The sequence below is a fragment of the Archocentrus centrarchus genome, chromosome 5 (assembly GCF_007364275.1).
Source record: "Archocentrus centrarchus isolate MPI-CPG fArcCen1 chromosome 5, fArcCen1, whole genome shotgun sequence".
Lineage (NCBI taxonomy): Eukaryota > Metazoa > Chordata > Actinopteri > Cichliformes > Cichlidae > Archocentrus > Archocentrus centrarchus.
In genome coordinates this window covers 16,248,595-16,268,101 of record NC_044350.1, presented here as the reverse complement: position 1 = coordinate 16,268,101, position 19,507 = coordinate 16,248,595, and the positions used below count along the sequence as shown (strand labels likewise).

Sequence of the window (19,507 nt, the reverse complement as noted above, 5' to 3'; positions counted from 1 at the left end):
TGAAAAGCACAGTCTACTGGGCTGAGATCAGGTCGATCACTGAAAAATAATCAATTTTTTGCCCTGAGAAACTTGAGTTGCTTTTGCAGTATGCTTTGGGTCATTATCCATTTGCACTGTGTAGTGCTGTCTGATTAGTTTTGCAGAATTTAGCTGAATCTAAGCAGAGAGTATAACTTCATCCTGCTACTTCAGTCAGTAGTCACATCATCAATAAACACAAGTGACCCAGTTCCACTCACAGCCATACATTTAATTCATTCATTCATTCATTTTAAGAATGAACCGACTGTCGATTTCCAAAACTCAACAAAACCTGTTGCTGTTTTTGCTCTAGTGATTATATCTCTCTGATTATGTCTCAGAATGTCTTGCTGTGCCACCAGATGAGCTAGAGAGGACCCACAACCTGGTACCAGATGAGCATCAGAAAATGGAAAGATGGATGGATGCATTTGGCAGAAAATAACAAGGGAACAGGCCTCACCTGGCAATGAAACCTCTTTTTAGTCAACTGGCCAATTATTGTTAAGCCTCTGAAGAAATCCCAAAACTATGTATAAAAATGTCTAATTCCTAAATGGGTAAAGCAAAAAATATTATGTAAAACCCCTTGAATTAAAGCTGAAAGTCTGCACTTCAATCACATATTGATTGTTTTATTTAAAATCTACTGTGGTAAGGTAAAACTACAAAAAATGTGTCTTTGTCCAACAAATTACAGCTCTAACTATAGATCTAAAGGAATAAGAATCTCTGTTCATTTATCTGTGTATTCGATGCCTATCTCAACATCTGCTCGTCTGATCTACTTCAAACTTATCACTTTTGTTGCTGGAGATGGGAGTAAGTGTAGTGTTGTGTTCAGCTTAAGGTTCTTTAGATCAGTTTGGGGGGTCATCCTACTGTAATTAGGCAGTAGGATGTCACACTCCTCCGTGATAATGATATCAGCAGTTCAGATTTATGAATACACCTCCACTGACTGTGACGTCTACCTTTGCTGACGTCAATATCTCTGTGACAGTGGGCACTGCACTACTCTATAAATAAATGCGAATCAATAAAAGCATGCATGACACCATAAATCCCGACCAGCAGCAAAATACAAACACACATGCACACACTAGTCTATATAATGTCGCTTTCGACAACGAGGATGCTTCTGCCAACTCTTTTTGCATAATCTTTACAGACTGGATACATTATTATGAGTGTGTGTGGGTGGATGCAGAATTGAATGGAATGAATGGATGAGGTTATTATGATAATCCATTCATTACATTTCCTTTCAAGGTGAAAACTAAAGGGCAAACATTGAAGAGCCACAGTCTCTGTCAGCCATGTTTTATTATAATTGGACAGTCCAATATGCAGCAAGCTGTGACTGTAGCTCGCACTGTGGCTAGGGCTGCTACATGCAAAAATAATTGCAATATGTCTTTCTGAAAGGCTTTTGGACAGAGTGGATATTGTAACATGAGGTTGCTCTACAGCAGAGCCACTGATTCAGGTTTGTCAGACCACCAGGTAGGAGCAAGATAATAATGCTACAAGGTATTCACATGAACACAATACACAAGGGAATTTTGTTTTGTTCAATCCATCCATCCATCCATCCATCCATCCAGCCATTCTCTTCCACTTATCCGGGGCTGGGTCGCGGGGGGCAGGAGCCTAAGCAGAGAAGCCCAGGCTTTTTTCAATCATTTTTTAAAAACTTTACTAGATTATGATTTGCTGAAATTCTTCAAACTCCTTCAGTTGTGAGATGTTTCAGGTTTACGGTCCATTTCAAGTCCTCAGACCCAAAAGTATTCTGAACTGAGCTTTCACTGGGGCACTCCTTCGATTCATCCTTTTTAGTTCCATCCCTTAGTGGATTTGCTAGTGCGCTTAGAATCATTATCCTGATGAACGGGCCACTTCCACTTCAGCTACAACGTTCAGACAGATGGTCTCACAGTATCTTCAATCACTGTTTGTTTTAAACTTACTGACTGCGAGCTACCCAGTCAAAGATGCAGCCAAGCAACCTCAAACCATAACATATCCCCTCCCATTTCTTTACAGACGTTCACCTCCTGAAAATCTGCCTCTGGTCTGTTCCAAACTTGTCTACTGTTTGGAACAGACTGAGTATTTGAGACAAACTGTTGCAAGAATGACTTTATCTTTGAGAATATATATTTTTTATCAGCACCATTTCAAAGCTTGCTTGCTCAAATGTCAAATTTGAACAAAGAACAAAAAGAAAGCACGGGACATGTTTACTTTTTTCACGTGACCATAGTTGGAGAAATACATCCTGCAGCATGTTCTGCTAACAATAAAGTTGGCGCCTTTCTTAAAGCTTTTCAGGACACAGAACTTCTATTGCACTACAGTACCCTGTGTGCATTACTGTAAGAGTGTGTGTTGGGCAGTGATTCTTCTCATTTCTCCCAGGGTAACTCGCTGGTTTCCGTCTGCACTTACGAAATGTGATTTAAAAACAGGACTGTGCTGTGAGTGTGCCTGTCTGTGTGTATAACCTCTATTTCAGATAGTATTTATATGCACGTTGAAGTCCCAAAGCAGCATTTAATCTTCTAGTTTCTTTAGCCTCTCCTCGCTGCTAAAAATGGAACAGCTAAGCACATTAACACAAGATTGTGATAAGAAAAAGTAATTAACATGCAGTTCAGACAGATGACTGTCTTATTTTATTATGAGCAAAAATTCAAATCCAAAAAAGTACTTCTGTTATGTTTTATACAATTCCTTTCAAATGAGATTATAATACACACACAATGGGTGGCCTGGTGCTGCCTTCTTGCCTCCTTTCACTCCCTTGCTGCCATATCAGTGCTTTGGGATTTCTGTTTCATTCCACGGCAGAGCACTTCATATTCCCCAGCCAATTCTGTTATTTCAAAGATTAAGGCTACCTAATTAGGTAGTCATGCTTGGGCCAAAAACTGAATGTGACTTGTGGTTTTATAATTATGTGCATGCAGAAGATGAAAGTGTAGCGTAAGAAAAAAAAAATCCTCTGACCATGTCTATTTAGGCTTCATGTAACACGTGGTTTCCTTTAATTCTACATATGCTTCCTCTGGCAGCAAACAGCTCTACAACACTAAATCTACAGGTGAAAACAGCACTTGACTAAAAAGCTACTTTTGGCTGCTCCCTTATTCATAAGGGGTTGCCAAAGATTTGATTTTCTATTTTTTGCACCAGATGCCCTTCCTGACACATTCCCAAAGGGATTTGTGTCTCCTCCCAGGATCAAACTGGGGATCTTTCACTCCTTAGCCAAATGTGTAAACCACTACACTACAGAGCCATGAAAAGCCTGCAGCACTCAACTAATACACTGTTTACTCTTGTGAAATGTTTGCTTTAAACTGCAGTGGATCATCTGCCTCATCTCACCATATCTCTCACTTTTCTCTATCTTTTTTACCTATCACATCAACCCTCTGCACTTAAATTCATCCATGAATCTTCTCTGCGGTCTTCCTCTTTTCCTCCTGCTTGGCAGCTCCATCTTCAGCATCCTTTGTCCAATAGATCCCCCCATCCCTCCTCTGCACCTCAGCTTCACCTCCCTAACTTTGTCTCTAAACTGCTCAACCTGATCTATCCCTCTGATGTACTCATTTCTAATCGTGCCTCTGGAGTACCTAGCTATTTTAGATTTACCTTTTAAAAACAACACAAACAATGAAAGCAGACATTTGTGATCTGTTTTTAAAGTTTTATGTCTTCAGTTATAATAAATGGACATGCAAACACAGCATTTTTCCTCAGTCCATTTTAAATGCGCTTTGGCCCAGAGAAGACAGCGGTGTTTCTGGATTGTGTTTACATATGCCTTCTTCTATGCATGATAGATCTTTAACCTGCATTTGTAGATGGCACGGTGAACTGTGTTCATTAGACAGTGATTTCTGTTCCCAAAGCCCATGCAGTGATTTCCATGAGAGAATCATGATTTAATGCAGCGTTGCCTGAGGGTCCAAAGAGATCACAGGCATCAATTATAGATTTTTGGTCCTTGTCCTTTGTGCACAGAGATTCCTCCACATTCTCTGAATCTTTTGATCACATTAAGCTCTGTAGTTGCACAGATTTTCCCTCATACACAATGTGTTATAAGTCACTGCAGATGCGCAGGTGTTAGTGCTTTTATGCAGGTTTGGGCTCAGGATGCAGGCAGTCAGCTCCATCAGAACTTTACTAAACATTTAGATGCACTCCAAACGGGAACAGATGACAGAGCAACAGAGAGCTCTTTGTCCCAGATAGACTATCAGATCAGATCAATTAGTTTGTTTCCATTTTACACACACAACACACACACACACACCACACACACACCACACACACACACACACACACACACACACACACACACACACACACACACACCACACACACACACAGACTAGACTGAGTGCATTTCAGAGAGGAAAGGGATGCAACATGAAAGAAATAAAAGACCATCACTGTGGGCGAGATCAGATTACACAACCATACATCTATTCTATGATTACAATATTCTTTCTCCTCAGTCCATGCTTGTGACTCATAGCCCGCAGTCATCCTGGTCACCGTTAACTAACAGCACCTTCTTAATGGCAAATTTATGGAGGTATGTGTTTTTTAATTGGTTGATGGTTCCCTGTCATTCACAACTCACGTCCCTTGTGTCACATTAAATGCTTCAGCAAATTAAAGGGCTCACATGGAACTCAAAGTTGTATTTGTTCCGTCTGTGGGAGCACATCATGACCCTGAAAGCACGTGTGTGTAATTTTCCACTGACAGAGCAAGTAATTTGTGTGATTCTGCCTGTTTTGATATCCTAGCAACTGTACCTCTTTCCTCACTCTTGTCCTCTAGCTTAGTATCAGTCACAGTACTGAGGTGGGCTTATGACTCAATAACTTTCCCAAAAAGATTAGCACCACTGCGCCACGGATCAGTCTCCTGCCATAAATGGCTGCCTGTCCTTGAGGTTTTGTCCTTTACCAGCATCTCAGTGTTAACCAACTGTGGTCATCCCACACTGAAGCTGCTTTGTGGCTAAAGAGACATGATAGTGTTAAATCAAATGACTTAAGGATATTATCATGTGAATTCAAAGCTGGAAAAGATTAGAACTTAAGAGCACTGTATGCTAACAAATAAACTCTATTTATGTTTTGCTTTACTGCGACATCACAAGCATTTGCCCTCCAGATTTTTCAAAATATCGAGTTATTTAAGGCCTTTCTCAACCTTATCTAAAGCTTCTTATTGATGTGCAGCGAAGAAACAGAAATGTTCAGTGGCAATATTTTTCTAGGGAAAAAGGGAGTACCTTTGGGAGAATGGTCACATAGTTAATTAGTAGTTGTCTGTGTAGATTCTCAGTTATCCAGGTCATAGTAGTCTCTGGAGCTTGAAAAAGGCGACTGGACTTCTTTTTGTTTCTTGAAGACCTCCAGGGGACTACGCCCACAGGGGTTTAAATACCTGGGTCTCTCTCCACCATTTGGTTGAGAACTGAAGAAGCCTTTCGGATGAGAGGGTGAAACGTCTTCAAGAAAACAAAAAGAAGTCCAGTCGCCTTTTCAAGCTCCAGAGACTTAATTAGTAGTTGTTCATTATTAGATTATAGAATACAATTAAATGCTATTGCATGTGGTTATATTGGCAGATTAACATGATGATGACTTTAAACACCCTTGTCTAGTGCCTCAGCATGTACACACTCACTGTGAGTGTGTCCAAACTTTTGACTGGTACTGTACATGCTGAGGCATGTTGATAACTCTGAAAAGGCAAGATATATTTTCTGCCAAAGCAGGCTGTCCCAGAAATATGTCAGATTCCCAGAGCAGAATTGAATATTGCTGTCTCACACAATGTCCTACTTACACTGCTGATAAAAAACCTCCCTTTGATGCAGAAATTCATCTTTAAGATAAGTATTATTTGACAATAACAATGACAAGCTGTTGAAATGCAACTAAGAGGATTAGAAAACTCACCCTGAACAGCTTGTTGTCCTGAACAAGTAGAGCAGCAATGATTTGAATCCCTGTGCAATGACTGAGCGGGGCAATCAATGTTGGCACTAAAACGCTCTCTGACTCCAACAGGACTGTAACAGAATTGTGAATGGAGTCAACTTTTAAAGAATAAGCTTGCTGGCTACTATAAGAATTGAGATCCTGATGGGGAGCTGTCAAAACACTCTGCTGCTCAGAAGAGGCAGGAAAATGATCCGAGTATGAACAAAAATTGTTTGTAAAAGGAAGCCTGTTTTTACAGCTGAGAATCTCTTGCATGAGCACTGTAGAGAACAGCCCCGTGACACATTGACTGATAGTTCATAAAAGTCTTTCAACGATTAGCAGCGTGCCCCTGAACTTTCAAGTCTTTGAGATTTCATTCCTGTCTTGACCATCCATTACAATGACTTTGCTGTAATAAAACAGTTTCTCAGCAAATCTTTTGAGACAAAATTTCCACAGCTCCTCTTAACTGTGTTTCTCACCTCCCCTATTTTTATCTGCAAACTCCAACAACACCCCACCATCTTTTCACTGCTGACCCCCCTCTCTTCCTCACGCACAAGCACCCTGAATTGACAGCAGAGATACACATCCTGACTCAGACAACTGGGTCTGTCACTTCCAGACCGAGCTTTGTGTTTGAGAGCCAAGAATTGGCACTTGGTGCCATAGCCCCATGTTATTAAAGCCCTTCATAGCATGGCACCATCACAGATCTGTGCAAGACACATGTGACAGTGCTTCACTTAGAGGCCGGGTGAACATGAATGGTGGAGGCGAAGAGGTAATGGTGAAAAAGTGAAACAGGAAAGGAGAGAGTTGGAGGAGGTAGGATGAGAGGGCGGCTGTTTTGACTGTTTCCGCCCACGAGTACGATGAGTCATACACACCTTATTCAATGCCACATGTTGAATTCAGCCTCCCTACAGTCCTCTCTCTCTTTCTCTCTAATTGTTTTCTTTCTAGAAAGATTATTGCCACTGCAAATTGCTCTGTGGGTAAAAGACTATAACATGTATTGTGATTATAAATACCACCTTCTAAAATATAACAGTAATAGGTGAAATAGTCATCTGGCCACAGAATAAAAAAATAGATATACTGTATTAATGCAAAAGACAACTCGACCAAAGGATTGTCAAAGACCTCTTATTTACTTTTTCCTGATTTTTGAAGGCCATTTCATGAATATTTGTGCTCTTTCAAACTAAATGACTGCCATTAAATGGAGGTGCTGGGTGTGCCACATTACTGTAATAATGTACCTTAACAACCGAGAGTTTGAATACAATTTTCACATAGCACGGCTAACTCAGGCTAACTACTTTGCATTTCAATTTTCCTTGGAGATTTTTTTTCTTTTAACTAGAATGTTGCTCTTTAAAGTACACATTCATTTATCAGACGGGGGACCTACTGATCACTCTCTGTAAATGGATTCTTTACCACCAAACTGATTAAAATGAAACTGTGGGACAGATGCCAAATAGGTACCGTAAAGAGACTAAAATGGGAACTGTGACAATCTTGTGCTCGATGGACTTAAAACTGAGACAAATGTATGATGTGTAGTGCACTAAATTATTAACTGTAACTTAAATCATATACAGCATCAGGCCTGGGAGTGACACTGCCAAGCAGTTTTGCAGGATTACGTGTTTTATCCAGACTCAGTGATCACATGTTTGAACCACCTACATCTGTAATTTTGTGTCATGTAATGTATATACAGTATAACAGCTTGCTGTTACGCTGACACGGCTCAGTTTAGTTAGAGACTCAGAAGCGATTGCAGTTTTGTATTTGATTGTGTCTGTAGGCTTGTTTTTGTCAGTTTTATTTGGGTTTATTGATTTACATTTCAACGTGGTAAAATGAATCACCGAGGGGAAAATGAAGTATTATCTATCAATACAATATTTTCCTTTATTGCAAGTACTGTATACTCTGTTCATGAATGGCACTGAAAAATTACATGCTGCCCACTGAAAATGAAACAGTTAGGTTTGTAATGATGAGCCTAAACTTTTGGGGCCTTATGCAAAGATTTTACTAGTTTGGCCAATTGGAGATCATGTATGGATTCATGGAGAACATGAACTAAAAAAAAAGCTTGACAATCATGGGTGAAACAAGTCAGTTTCTGCAATCAGTGAGCAATGTCGTTTAACATTTACACAGTAATTATTTCCCAAGCATGATATGACCTCACATTTTTAGAACTTGCAGAATAACATTTATTTAATGGACAATATACCTGATATAACTGCATCTGTTTGCCCAGTTCTCTACCTGTATTATTTTTATGACATTTTAATTGCACTTCAGCTCAGTTGATCTTTTAACAATAGATTTATAAGTAGTTACTTTGTATCTAAAGCCAAACATAAAAAAATGCAATGCATTATCGTAGATTAAATGTGGCAGAGCTGACATTTATTTCCCATTTATGCCAGGGAAACAAAGAAGTCTCTATTTTAAATAAATAATTAAACAGTTAGGTCTTTTAGTTCTTCATTACTGCTGATATATGTATGCAAGTTGTTCAACTCCCAGCCTTACTGCTATTATGCATTTTTACATTTTGCATTTTTTTAAAGAAATCATCTGTTCTTTCACACCAACTGAGATGCATCTGCGGCATCATAGGAGACATATCAACAGGTTGCACGTGGTGGGAAAAGCAAACGTCTACAATCCCAAAGATATAGTGGAGAGATAGTTGTACAGATTTTTACACAAGTTTACATAACCCTAATGTTTGAAGAGTGAGGTTCTCTGGCAATTTCTTCTCCCTTTCTGAAAGCTGGCTAATCATATCAGAGACTTCCCAGCTCACCTCTGGTCTTACGCCATCTGTCTCTGGCCCAGACAGGATGTTATAAATCAAAAGAGTGACATGACTCTGTTGGGATGGGCTGCATCAACCATTAACCTACCCTACTGCTATGATGCTGTGATGGTTATAATCAGACTGTTCAAATGTTATTGATTGCCAGTTTGAATGAAGCCCTGGTGTGCTCACTGGTTTGCTTGCCCTTACTGCGACCAAGAGCCTGTTAGAGGACCGCACATCAGCAAGACACAGGCTCAAGAAATTTTCCCCTTCAAACATCAGCTTTCCCACAAGCTGTCCCCGTTCTGCCTGTATGGAAACAGACCCTCAGCTCTATATGGAACAGCATGTGGGAATGGCGTCAAGGTCATTTGAGGGTAACTAAGAAGAACTAACACGCCAAAACCCAGTAGAAAATCCACCACACGCTCCATATTCCTGTTATTCTTCCTCATTTACATGCGTCCTTAGGACAAACAGTTTTTAATGAGCGCTGTGTTGGAGAGTATGAAAATATCTAATCAATAATCTGCTGCACTCTCACAGTACTGTGTCCATGGAATTTCCAGAACACAAACATTCGTATATTATTGTGTGTTAGTCCCAGGAGCTACGACTCCTCTGCGCATTTCAATGCTCTCCGGAATTAGTGCACGTGTTCGCACCTCAGAACAGTATCAACAACATCCTGCAGGGTAGGAAACACCGCTTAACATCCCGCAATAACATTTACTGAGTACTTTAATTACACAAACGAAAAAAGTACATTATAAACGTTTCAGAGTGCACTCCATCTTTGAGTTTACAGCAGGAAATTTGGAAGCATGGGGATACAGTTGGCGGAGCTTGTGTGCACCCTGGTCTGTGCCAGCCCACAGTGTCAAAGCAATGCAGTACACAATTAAAGACCACCTTACCTGGTAGCACAGTATACTCTCGGGGTCGTTGGCTTGCGTGCTCATGGTCTCTGGGTTAACCTGCTTTACGTTCACGGAGTGTAAAGTGAGACTTTTACTGAGCCGCTTTGCGCTGTCTTAGGACGTTCTGAATGAACAGTCACGAGTTGGCTACTTCAGCCCCTTTTGTTTCTGCAGCCATGTTAAGTGCTGACATCTCTCTCAAAGTACGAAAACGAAGAAAATGGTTATTTTGCTCCTGTGTTAAGATGATTTCCCAGCCGCGCTTCGAGCTCCCCTCCCTCCTGTTCTGGCTGTGTGAGACTGGATGCAGAGAGCATCACCGCAGCCTCATCCAATCAGGGCGCAGAGGCAAGCATAGAGCTGCGACGCGATGCTGCTACCAACACAATGAAGCCAACACTATTATAAGCCTATAGACCTTCTATACAATGTTTCTTTCAGCAGGTTGCTGTTCTGTGACCACTGCGCACAGCCAAAGGTTCAGTTCTTTTCTTCTTTTCACTGGTCGTCCCACAGTCTGCATCCACCTAAAAATCCACCAGATCCCACCAAACTAAACGTGGAGCTATGTTTGTGTGGGACAGCGTGGAACATGTTGTTAATACTGAGAAGTGGTCTGAAATACTGAAACACACACACACACACACACACACACACACACACACACACACACACACACACACACACACACACACACACACACACACACACACATAAATAAAAAAAATGCAGGTTTCAAGCGTGACATATCATGTGAAGGACAGAGGCAGGGCTCTTATCTATATACATACTGTTTTCCCAACTCTCTTGCTAAGTAGATACATATAAAAGTTGCTGTTCATTCATGTATTTCCCCTTTTTTCTATCGTAAAAACTGTTCAAATTATCTGCCATTTCAGCTGCCTTTTCCCTGTCTAGTAATCATCTTTGGGCGTCAGTAGCTGCAGCCATAGATCGGCACATCTCTTTTTGAGCCACGTTTCTTGTAAGACTTAAATGTGCTGACTGGAGCTGATCAAAATGTGGTACATTTTTGATAACTGAAAATATTATATTATATTATATTATATTACTTAAATTAATTTTTGTTTGTATGAAAAGACGTGTAAAATGTTCCTAAATCGAATAAAATGTTTCCAAAATCTCAGACTGGTGATTTAACATTCAGCTATAGCAGCCTTCAAAATGTGGCCTTCAGGGCCATGAGGGAGCACAGTGACATTAAAGATCTGATTGATCCAGAACATACCAGAAGTCCTCGGACGCCACCGTGTGTTAATATGAAGCATTGCGCAAAGAAAACTACATGTTTGTTATTATCAGTGCATAGTGCATGCTAAACATTATCACGGATATACGGCAATGCTGGCTTTAATTTTCCAGTTATTTAAGATGCAGGACAGGTGATTTCCTCTCCCCCAGATGATCGTCTTTATTCATAAGGAGGCAAAAGATAATTAACCGTGCAACAGTTCAAGTGTATATATATTTTTTTCGTATCATTGACCTCGGTATGAACTCTTGCCTACCCGTCACGTTGTGGAACACTTGACTTAATTGAATTTTTACAAGTTGACCCTCTTTAACCACTTTGCCCACGGCCACGGAATTCAAAGTACAACTGCAATAAGATATTTCCACACGAATCATGTGTGGCTGCTTCAGTTGTCCTTGCGCACCTGTAAGCTACACTATTTGCAATCGATAGTATCCGATAAGTGATCCAGTTTCTTCAAGGCATGCCTCAAGATGGTAGATTTTTCATGTACCCGCGTGGCGTCCTGTTTCTCCTGGGTACTGTTGTTGGGGCAACTATAAACTGTCTGTGGGAGCATGCACGGTTGTTATGGGAACAGTGTGAGGCAGCATGAAGGAAGCCGGACTGAGCAAGTCTATGGACGGATACAGATAGAGCCTATGTGTAGAGCGGCCGGGTCAGTGGTGAAGTGACAACAGAGGTCTGTATATTCATATCCAGTGTAAAATTCCACCTTTTTTTTTCTTAAAATTTGAGATACATTTTAGGAATAATCTTTATGCATTTTTAATCGCTGTCATAGATCATGGAGAGTTGGTTTATCAAGCCATGGCTGGTCATGGTGGATACGTTTTATATTTCTACTCGTGTGTGCACGCGTGCGCCTTTGTTGCGCATAGCCATGCCAGTCATCACAGCCTAAATCAGTTCAGATTAAGATGCCTGATTAACCCAATTTACATCCTTCTTCAGCTGCTGCATAGACAAAATTAGGTGCCACATGCCATACTATTTATAGTAAAGCTTTCTCTATTTTTCAGCTGCAGGGGATGCAGTAGCCTAACAGCATGTTTAGGTCTACAGTGAAAAGAAATTTGGAAATTGGAATCATTTATCTGTAAATTTGAATCTACTTATATTAGCTTGCTATTTATAGCTGTATATAAATTTAAATCCTTAATATGGTGTGAAAATAGTGCACTTGGGTACATTCATTTTTTGCTTTCTCTTTCACACTGTGCATTGGTCAGCTGAAAAGAGACCTACAGACCTCAGCAACAAATGCCAGGTGAGTCATTGTACCTCTGCTCTTACAAAACATGCATGCATACACATAATTAATACTTTATATTCAAATCTGATTATGGAGATTGTCCCAGCGTTACAATCCACAGTTGCTCCAGTGGAGGGGAGGTTACGATGCAGTGTGCCTAGCCTACCAGTGATCAAGCCAGACAGGCTGAAAACTGCTAAAGCGGTGGTGGAGAAAGCTGTGAAGGTGATTATATGTCAAAACAGATTTTTACTGTAATGCCACCATAGTTTCCTCGAATCCAAATCCCCTTCTGTGCTTAGTGTCATGTTTTCCATTTTTCCCCCTTGTGTCTCTTCAACTCATTCTCAGTTAAGGAAAGTGTTTTCAGTGCAGGGACCCTATCCCGTGATCCGCGCTGCATTACGGGTCAGAGGGTGGGTTGAACGTCGTTTGCCACATCCAGTCCAAAGAGCACCTCCTTGCCCCTGTGATGATGAGGAGGATGGTAATGATGGGCTGGTCAGCATTTATGTTACTGGTGAGGCAAAGGGTTTTAAAAAAGAGAAAACTTCTAAATGATTGCATGCTAATGCCAGACATATTTTTTTCACTCATCCATATTTCTCATATTGTTTAAATTTTGTCTGACAGCTCAGGATTGGCCCCCCACCCAAGTGTAATAGCTTAAGTGTGGGAATAATTAACAAAGAGTAACTGTAGCACAAATTAGATAGCTTTCCCTTCAACTGATAAACAAGAAACTGCCACATTACAGACACCAGCATCTTTACACGCACAACGCAGACCCCTTTATGCACACCCCTGCACACACGTAACTCTGAATGTACACACACACACCTCTTATCTCTTGGCAGAGAAAACAGATGAAGGCGAGAAAGCGGAGAACCTTGATGACATGCATGACCTCATGGTAAGATAACAGTTAGGTGAACCTATTAACTTAATTATATCTTGCCCATTGTGAAGCCAAAGGCTTTTTCACTTGTGTCTTTTTATGACTTGTAACTTGTAGTCTCGCCTAGTTCGAAATGAAACGACATATTTGTATTGGACGACACGACGAGATCATGTAGAATGTCGCTCCCTACGGCATGACCAAATGACCAATCACTATGCAAATGCCGGAACATTTACCACCAAGGTAAAAAAGTTTCTAATGACTGACTGGCAAATACATGTTACTCAACTCTTCTCCTACAATGTATCTGTGCTTCATTCAGGTGGGGCTTTGTGTGAATCTGCGTAACCTTCAGTGGTTTGACACAGAGGATCCTGACACTTTCTTCCCAAGATGCTACAGGCTTGGAGCAGAGGATGAAAAGCATGCATTCATAGGTCTGCCGTGTGGCACTGTTAACTAACATATAGCAAAAAAAAAAAAGATGTTCTATAAGATTAAATAAGACATTTAGGTGTAAACAAAACATTTTTAAGTTGACCTATGTCCATTCTGTCCTACCCAACAGTGTCTCATATAGTTTTCTGTTTTCTATGATCATAAAGAGGATTTCAGGAGAACAGCATGTACCAGCCTACTGCAGTATGTGGTTGAGACAAGTATTTGGAGAAGAGATGAAGCAGAGAGTGACAAACAAAAATCCAAGAACAGTATCACTGAAGGTTTAAAAACCATTTCTCACATATAAAAATAAAAATGCATATGATACAAAGTTTGTGCAAAGGGGGGGGGGGTGTGACGGTGCAACATTGTCTCTCTGCAGAGTTGGATGATGTGGAACATCGATCTGTTGGTCCAGAAATCATTGACACAGCCTTGCGTGTGTGTCAAGAGTTTCTCAGTGTTCTAAAGCACAGTGACATTGATGTAACTACAGAAATACCGCCCTCTGTGGAGGAACAGCGATGGGCAGAGTTTCTTCAACACTACTATACAGTTGTGCAGTGAGTCGAGAGATTTTATGGGTGCTTCCAGGATTTTTCTAAAAAAATATCCTTCTGAGGTCACACTAATTTGATTTCATTACTGGCAGTGGAATTCTGCTCAACAGTGCTCAACAACGTTAAAGGAAGACTGAAAACACATCAGATCTCAATGTGAAAAAATCATGCTGGATAGCTGTATTGTTGTGGACTGGGTAATGAAAGGATGCCACATCATCCACGCAGCCCCAAGTCTTCCTTTAATTTTTTTTGAGCAGCATGAGGGGAAGAAAAAAAAATATATATATATATATATATATATATATATATGTGTGTGTGTGTGTGTGTGTGTGTGTAAGGGTTGGGATTAAATATAGAATGACATGTTATTCATGTTCAAAAGACAGGGGCCATTAGACAGCTTTGGTTCCAGTTCCATAGTCTATAAATATACAAAAATACATATAATGATAATGATGCTAATGATGCTGCATTTGCAAGTCTAATGATAAAATGTTAATATGCAGAAAAGGTGTGTTGATCAGGGGCAGCAATACATTTGTGGAGCGTTGCCAGGATATGTTAACCAGACTGCAGGTGGTTTGCCCACAGCTGGACACAGATGGACTAAACAACATCTGGATTATCAAACCAGGTGCCAAGTCAAGAGGAAGAGGTGAGGCTTTTTTTCTAATAATTTGTTTTCTTAATATGATTAATATGTATTAATATAATTAATATGATAGTTATATCGCAATCTTTAACGTGTTCTGTTACAGCTAAACAGCTATGAAAAATATTGATAAAAGCAGGCCTTTTATAACATTCAGCTGATGAATACACATCATTTTCATATCATATTATAGAATTTTTTTCTTACATTTTCCCTTTTATTTGGGAAGCTATGTTGTGCGTAGCTTAATTTATACATGCATAACATTATAGCCTGCCAAGACTTTAATAGTATAACATAAATTATAGCATCAAGTCTTCCATGCGGACTTTCTCCACAAAAAAAGAGTAAAATAAAATACTATTAACTTGCCTGCTTTTCTGTTTTGTTTTACTAATTATGATCTATTAGAGCACAAAGACGTAACGCTCTTTTCTTTTTTTGGACTTTCAAGTTTTGGACCTTCCCATAATAAATGTTAATGATTAGCTCCATACCCTCCAACAATTTGTTACTAAACCTTGATGTTTTTTGAATGAATGAGTAATAAGTTTGCTCCAGATGTGTGAAAGAATAGATTCCTCTGACATTTACAAATGTTTTTTGCATTCTTCAGCAGGTATAAGTATTCTGCCATCACGATCTCATTTATCTTTAGTATGCTGGGTGTTTACTTTGGAGGGCTCTTGTTATTTTCACTGCCCTCCCCCAAGTTAAAATTTGTATTACTTTCTGACAAATTCTAAAGGACAGCTTTGTCCAGGGAATATTTTTATTTGTCGAGCTATCAAATAGTTTTCTGTCTGCTATCATGGCTTGGTTTGGTGGTCCTATAGTTTTTTTCTGTCCTCTCTCTCCTGCCACCTTGCTGTAAATTGTGGATTGCATGTACACAAGAGGCCTTTATTGTGCTGCACAGTAATAGTCCCTTAAATCTGGTAAAGCCAAGCCTGCTTTTTATTTTGGCAGTTGAATCATTTTGTATTTAATTCTTGGCTTTTGGTCCATCCAAATGCTTCAAGAAATGAACCTGATCCATTCTATGAATGGCTGTTGGGGTATTTCAGGTGGTAATGACTGAAAGTCGATGTGATAAAATGACCGTCTAAACTGACTCAGTTCTCAGTGAAAAAGATAAGAAAGGTATGAGAGTCCACCTTGCCCCATCAGATTTGATTCTGCAGTTCAGAGGGGTTTAACTGGCTTTGAATAGTTTTTCAGTGTCCTTAGTTTGAATCATATTATAGAATTTGAATTTATTGTATGAATTGTATTATTAGTGAGGGGATGATGGTGTACACAAAACCAAAGCACTGTGTCATTAAGGTCATCTGAAACACTGTGCAATCCTGTTTTTGCTTATATCACAGTTGTGATGTGTTTTAATCAACTCTGCTTTCATCTCTTTTTTCTATTATCACTCCTGCACTGTTAGGCATTATGTGTATGAATCGCCTTGATGAGATTTTGGCACTTGTGGACACTGACAGAGCCCTGACAAAGGAGAGTAAGTGGGTGGTTCAGAAATACTTGGAACGCCCCCTACTGGTGCATGGCACAAAGTTTGACCTCCGTCAGTGGTTCCTTGTAACTGACTGGAACCCTCTGACTGTCTGGTTCTACAAAGAGTGCTACCTGCGGTTTTCCACTCAGCCCTACTCGACAAAAACTCTGGACAGGTCAGTGAGAAGTTTCAAACAAAAGAAAAAAGCTAAGGGTGTACTTAAGCTTTAGGGTATCTTATATCTAGAGTACTTTGTAGATGTACTGATTTAACAATGCAAGGAGGACTTAATATAATATTCGAGTCATATTTTATACTTACCTTCATGGCGATTATTTTCCCCAGCTCGGTCCACCTGTGCAACAATTCCATCCAGAAGCACTTCCAGCCATCTCGTCAGCGCCATCCAGGAGTGCCTGAGGATAATATGTGGTCTTGCTCTCAGTTTCGCTCTTTTCTGCAGCGACAGGGCCATGAGACAGAATGGGAGACAGTGGTGATACCAGGCATGCAGCAAGCAGTGGTCAATGCTCTACAGACGGCCCAGGACTTGGTGGAACCCCGCAAGGCAAGCTTTGAGCTTTATGGAGCTGATTTTATGTTGGGCAGAGATCTGAGACCTTGGCTTCTGGAGATCAATGCCAGCCCAACCATGGCCTGTTCCAGCACTGTGACTGCGCGGCTCTGTCCTGCCGTGCAAGTGGACACACTGAGGGTTGTGCTGGATTGGAGGACTGATCCCAGTGCTTACACAGGAGGCTTCAAGTTAATTTACAAACAGGTTGGGCTGTCTCTAGCATCAATAAATATCTATGTCCAGAGTATTCCTACTTAATGATGAATGCCATGCAAATTATTGTGTCATGTATGTTTTTACTTTATCACATTTCCAGGCTGCGGTTGAAGTTCCTCAGTATTTGGGAGTGAACCTGCTAGTGGAAGGAGCCCCCATAAAGCGATCTCATTATAGACGATCTTTTATTTCTAACTCACCTCTCACTCATCAGTTCCACCCAGATCAGTCATCTCCAGCAGTAGCTGAGGCAAGACATAAACAGTCCGGCCAGAAGCCACATGTAGCTGCTGACTTTCACCTTTTGGGCAAGGAGAACCAAGAGAAAAAGCGTCAGCTGACATCTATATATCCAAAGAGGGAGCATGATATAAAAGCAGAACTTCAGAACACCTGCCATGTTCGCAGGTCCTGCCGCAATGTGGCATATGAACAGAGCATGGGTGTACACACTGAACCTCAGAAGAAAGCGTGGCGCTTGGGATTACGTCGCCGTGTCAGTGCAGCAACATTGGTGCCAATGAGTCTGTCCTTATCCCTAGACCCTCCTTATAGTACATCAGAGGGTAAACAGCAGTCCATTCCTCGACATGCCTCACACATGTCCAGAGCCTTCCTTTCCCAACGAAGTTCTGAACCACAACATAGGATTTCCTCCCGGGTCTTTCCTTCATTCCAGGGACCTCTTCCAAGCCTGGAGGCCTTTCGATTGCAACCAAATGTTGTGACTGGAACTAATGTTTGTCATAATTCAGCCTTTTTATCTTATCCCAGCATCCACAAGCATCAGTTATGTCTCAGCTCTCAAAGGCAAGTCAGAGCCAGACACAAAGGAGAGCTCGTGGGAGAACATAAATACTAGAGATGTTGATGGAGCGCAACCAGAAACACAGGTTTTGTTGGCATAATTTTTTTTTTTTTTTAATGGGTTGAAGGCAAATTACTTTCTTATGTTAACCAGACTATCAATTTAGTTGTCTGCCTGTATGTATGTATTGCTGAATGATTGTTTGGCCTTTTTTCACCAGCAGGTGGCATTAAAGGTTCAGTGATCAAAAAAAGGTTTAGGCCAAAGCCTGGTGACTACAGGAAGTAACCAGAGAAAATCATTCACAGTCCACAGCCACACTGGTACATTTAGCAACATCTGCTAAGTGTTTTTCCTCTGTTTTTTGTTTGTTTGTTTAATGCACAGCTTGGAAACTTTTTTTTTTTTTTTAAAGAAATCTTAGAGCATCTTAATGCTCATGAAAAAGACCAGTTACTCCACTTATTACAATAATTTTCTTGAAAGATTTAGACAGTTAAAGTCTGATTGCCACATGTTTGATCAAAGTAAATACAACCTTTCATTAACTAACCTTTGTAGGGCTGTGTTAAATTTACCTGTATAAAATATATTCCCTTCCGCTTATCGATGAAAGTTTTTAAAAATATACATTTATTGTGATTTTTTTAGTAACAGACAGGAAACAATGAGAGTGGGAGGTTTGAAATTGACTGGAAAAAACATGGCATTCATCTTATCCATTAGGTTATATCTTCCTACACGTGTGTCATGTTATGCTGCTGGAAGCAGTCATCAGAGGCTTGGTACACTGTTGGGACCTTAGTTGACAGGGTGCCACTGCTGTCAGCTAAGAACAGGAAACTGAGGCTACAGCTTGCACGGGCTGATCATGCTAGTATAATGATGTGGGGGATATTTTTGGCACGCTTTAGACCCCTTAGTACCAACTGAGCACTATTTAAACACCGCAGCCCACCTGAGTATTGTTGCTGACCATGGTAATCCCTTTATCACCACAGTGCACCCATCTTCTGATGGCTGTTTCCAGCAGGATTGCACGTCACGTCACAAAGCTCAGATCATCTCAAACTGGTTTCTTGAACGTGACAGTGAGTTTACTGTACTCAAATGACCTTCACAGTCACCAGACCTCAATCCAATAGAGCACCTTTGGGATGTGGTGGAACAGAAGATTCACATCACAGATGTTCAGCTGACAAATCTGCAGCAACTGTGATGTTATTGTGTCAATATGGACCAAAATCTCTGAGAAATGTTTTCAGCACCTTGTTGAATCTGCCATGAAGAATTAAGGCAGCTCTGAAGGCAAAAGGGGGTCCAACCCAGTACTAGTGAGATGTAACTAACAAAATGGGTAGATATAATATGCTGAACTTATAAGCTTGCAAACTCACATCAATAAAGCATGCAACTCCTCTTCAAACAAACCAGTTTGAAATCTACAAATGACTTTTAGGTGGCAGGTTATAACCTCAGACTATAGTTTATATAAACAAACCAGA

The 19,507-nt window shown here is 40.4% G+C and overlaps 1 protein-coding gene across 2 annotated transcripts; it reads left to right on the top strand.

Annotated features, from left to right (window-relative positions):
• Nucleotides 1-11,856: 11,856 nt before the first annotated feature.
• Nucleotides 11,857-18,255, top strand: LOC115780470 (tubulin monoglycylase TTLL3-like). Of its 2 annotated transcripts, XM_030729677.1 has the most exons (12): nucleotides 11,857-12,355; nucleotides 12,447-12,565; nucleotides 12,692-12,860; nucleotides 13,198-13,253; nucleotides 13,356-13,484; nucleotides 13,564-13,678; nucleotides 13,847-13,963; nucleotides 14,065-14,245; nucleotides 14,752-14,900; nucleotides 16,333-16,576; nucleotides 16,747-17,182; nucleotides 17,295-18,255. In XM_030729677.1, the coding sequence occupies exons 1-12, from the start codon at nucleotides 12,349-12,351 to the stop codon at nucleotides 18,054-18,056; spliced, it is 2,484 nt and encodes an 827-aa protein (XP_030585537.1). In that variant the 5' UTR covers nucleotides 11,857-12,348; the 3' UTR covers nucleotides 18,057-18,255. The 2 variants fall into 2 exon arrangements, with proteins under 2 accessions (XP_030585537.1, XP_030585538.1); XM_030729678.1 differs by lacking the exons at nucleotides 11,857-12,355; nucleotides 12,447-12,565 and having other exon boundaries at nucleotides 12,791-12,860; nucleotides 13,366-13,484.
• The last annotated feature ends 1,252 nt before the right edge of the window (nucleotides 18,256-19,507 follow it).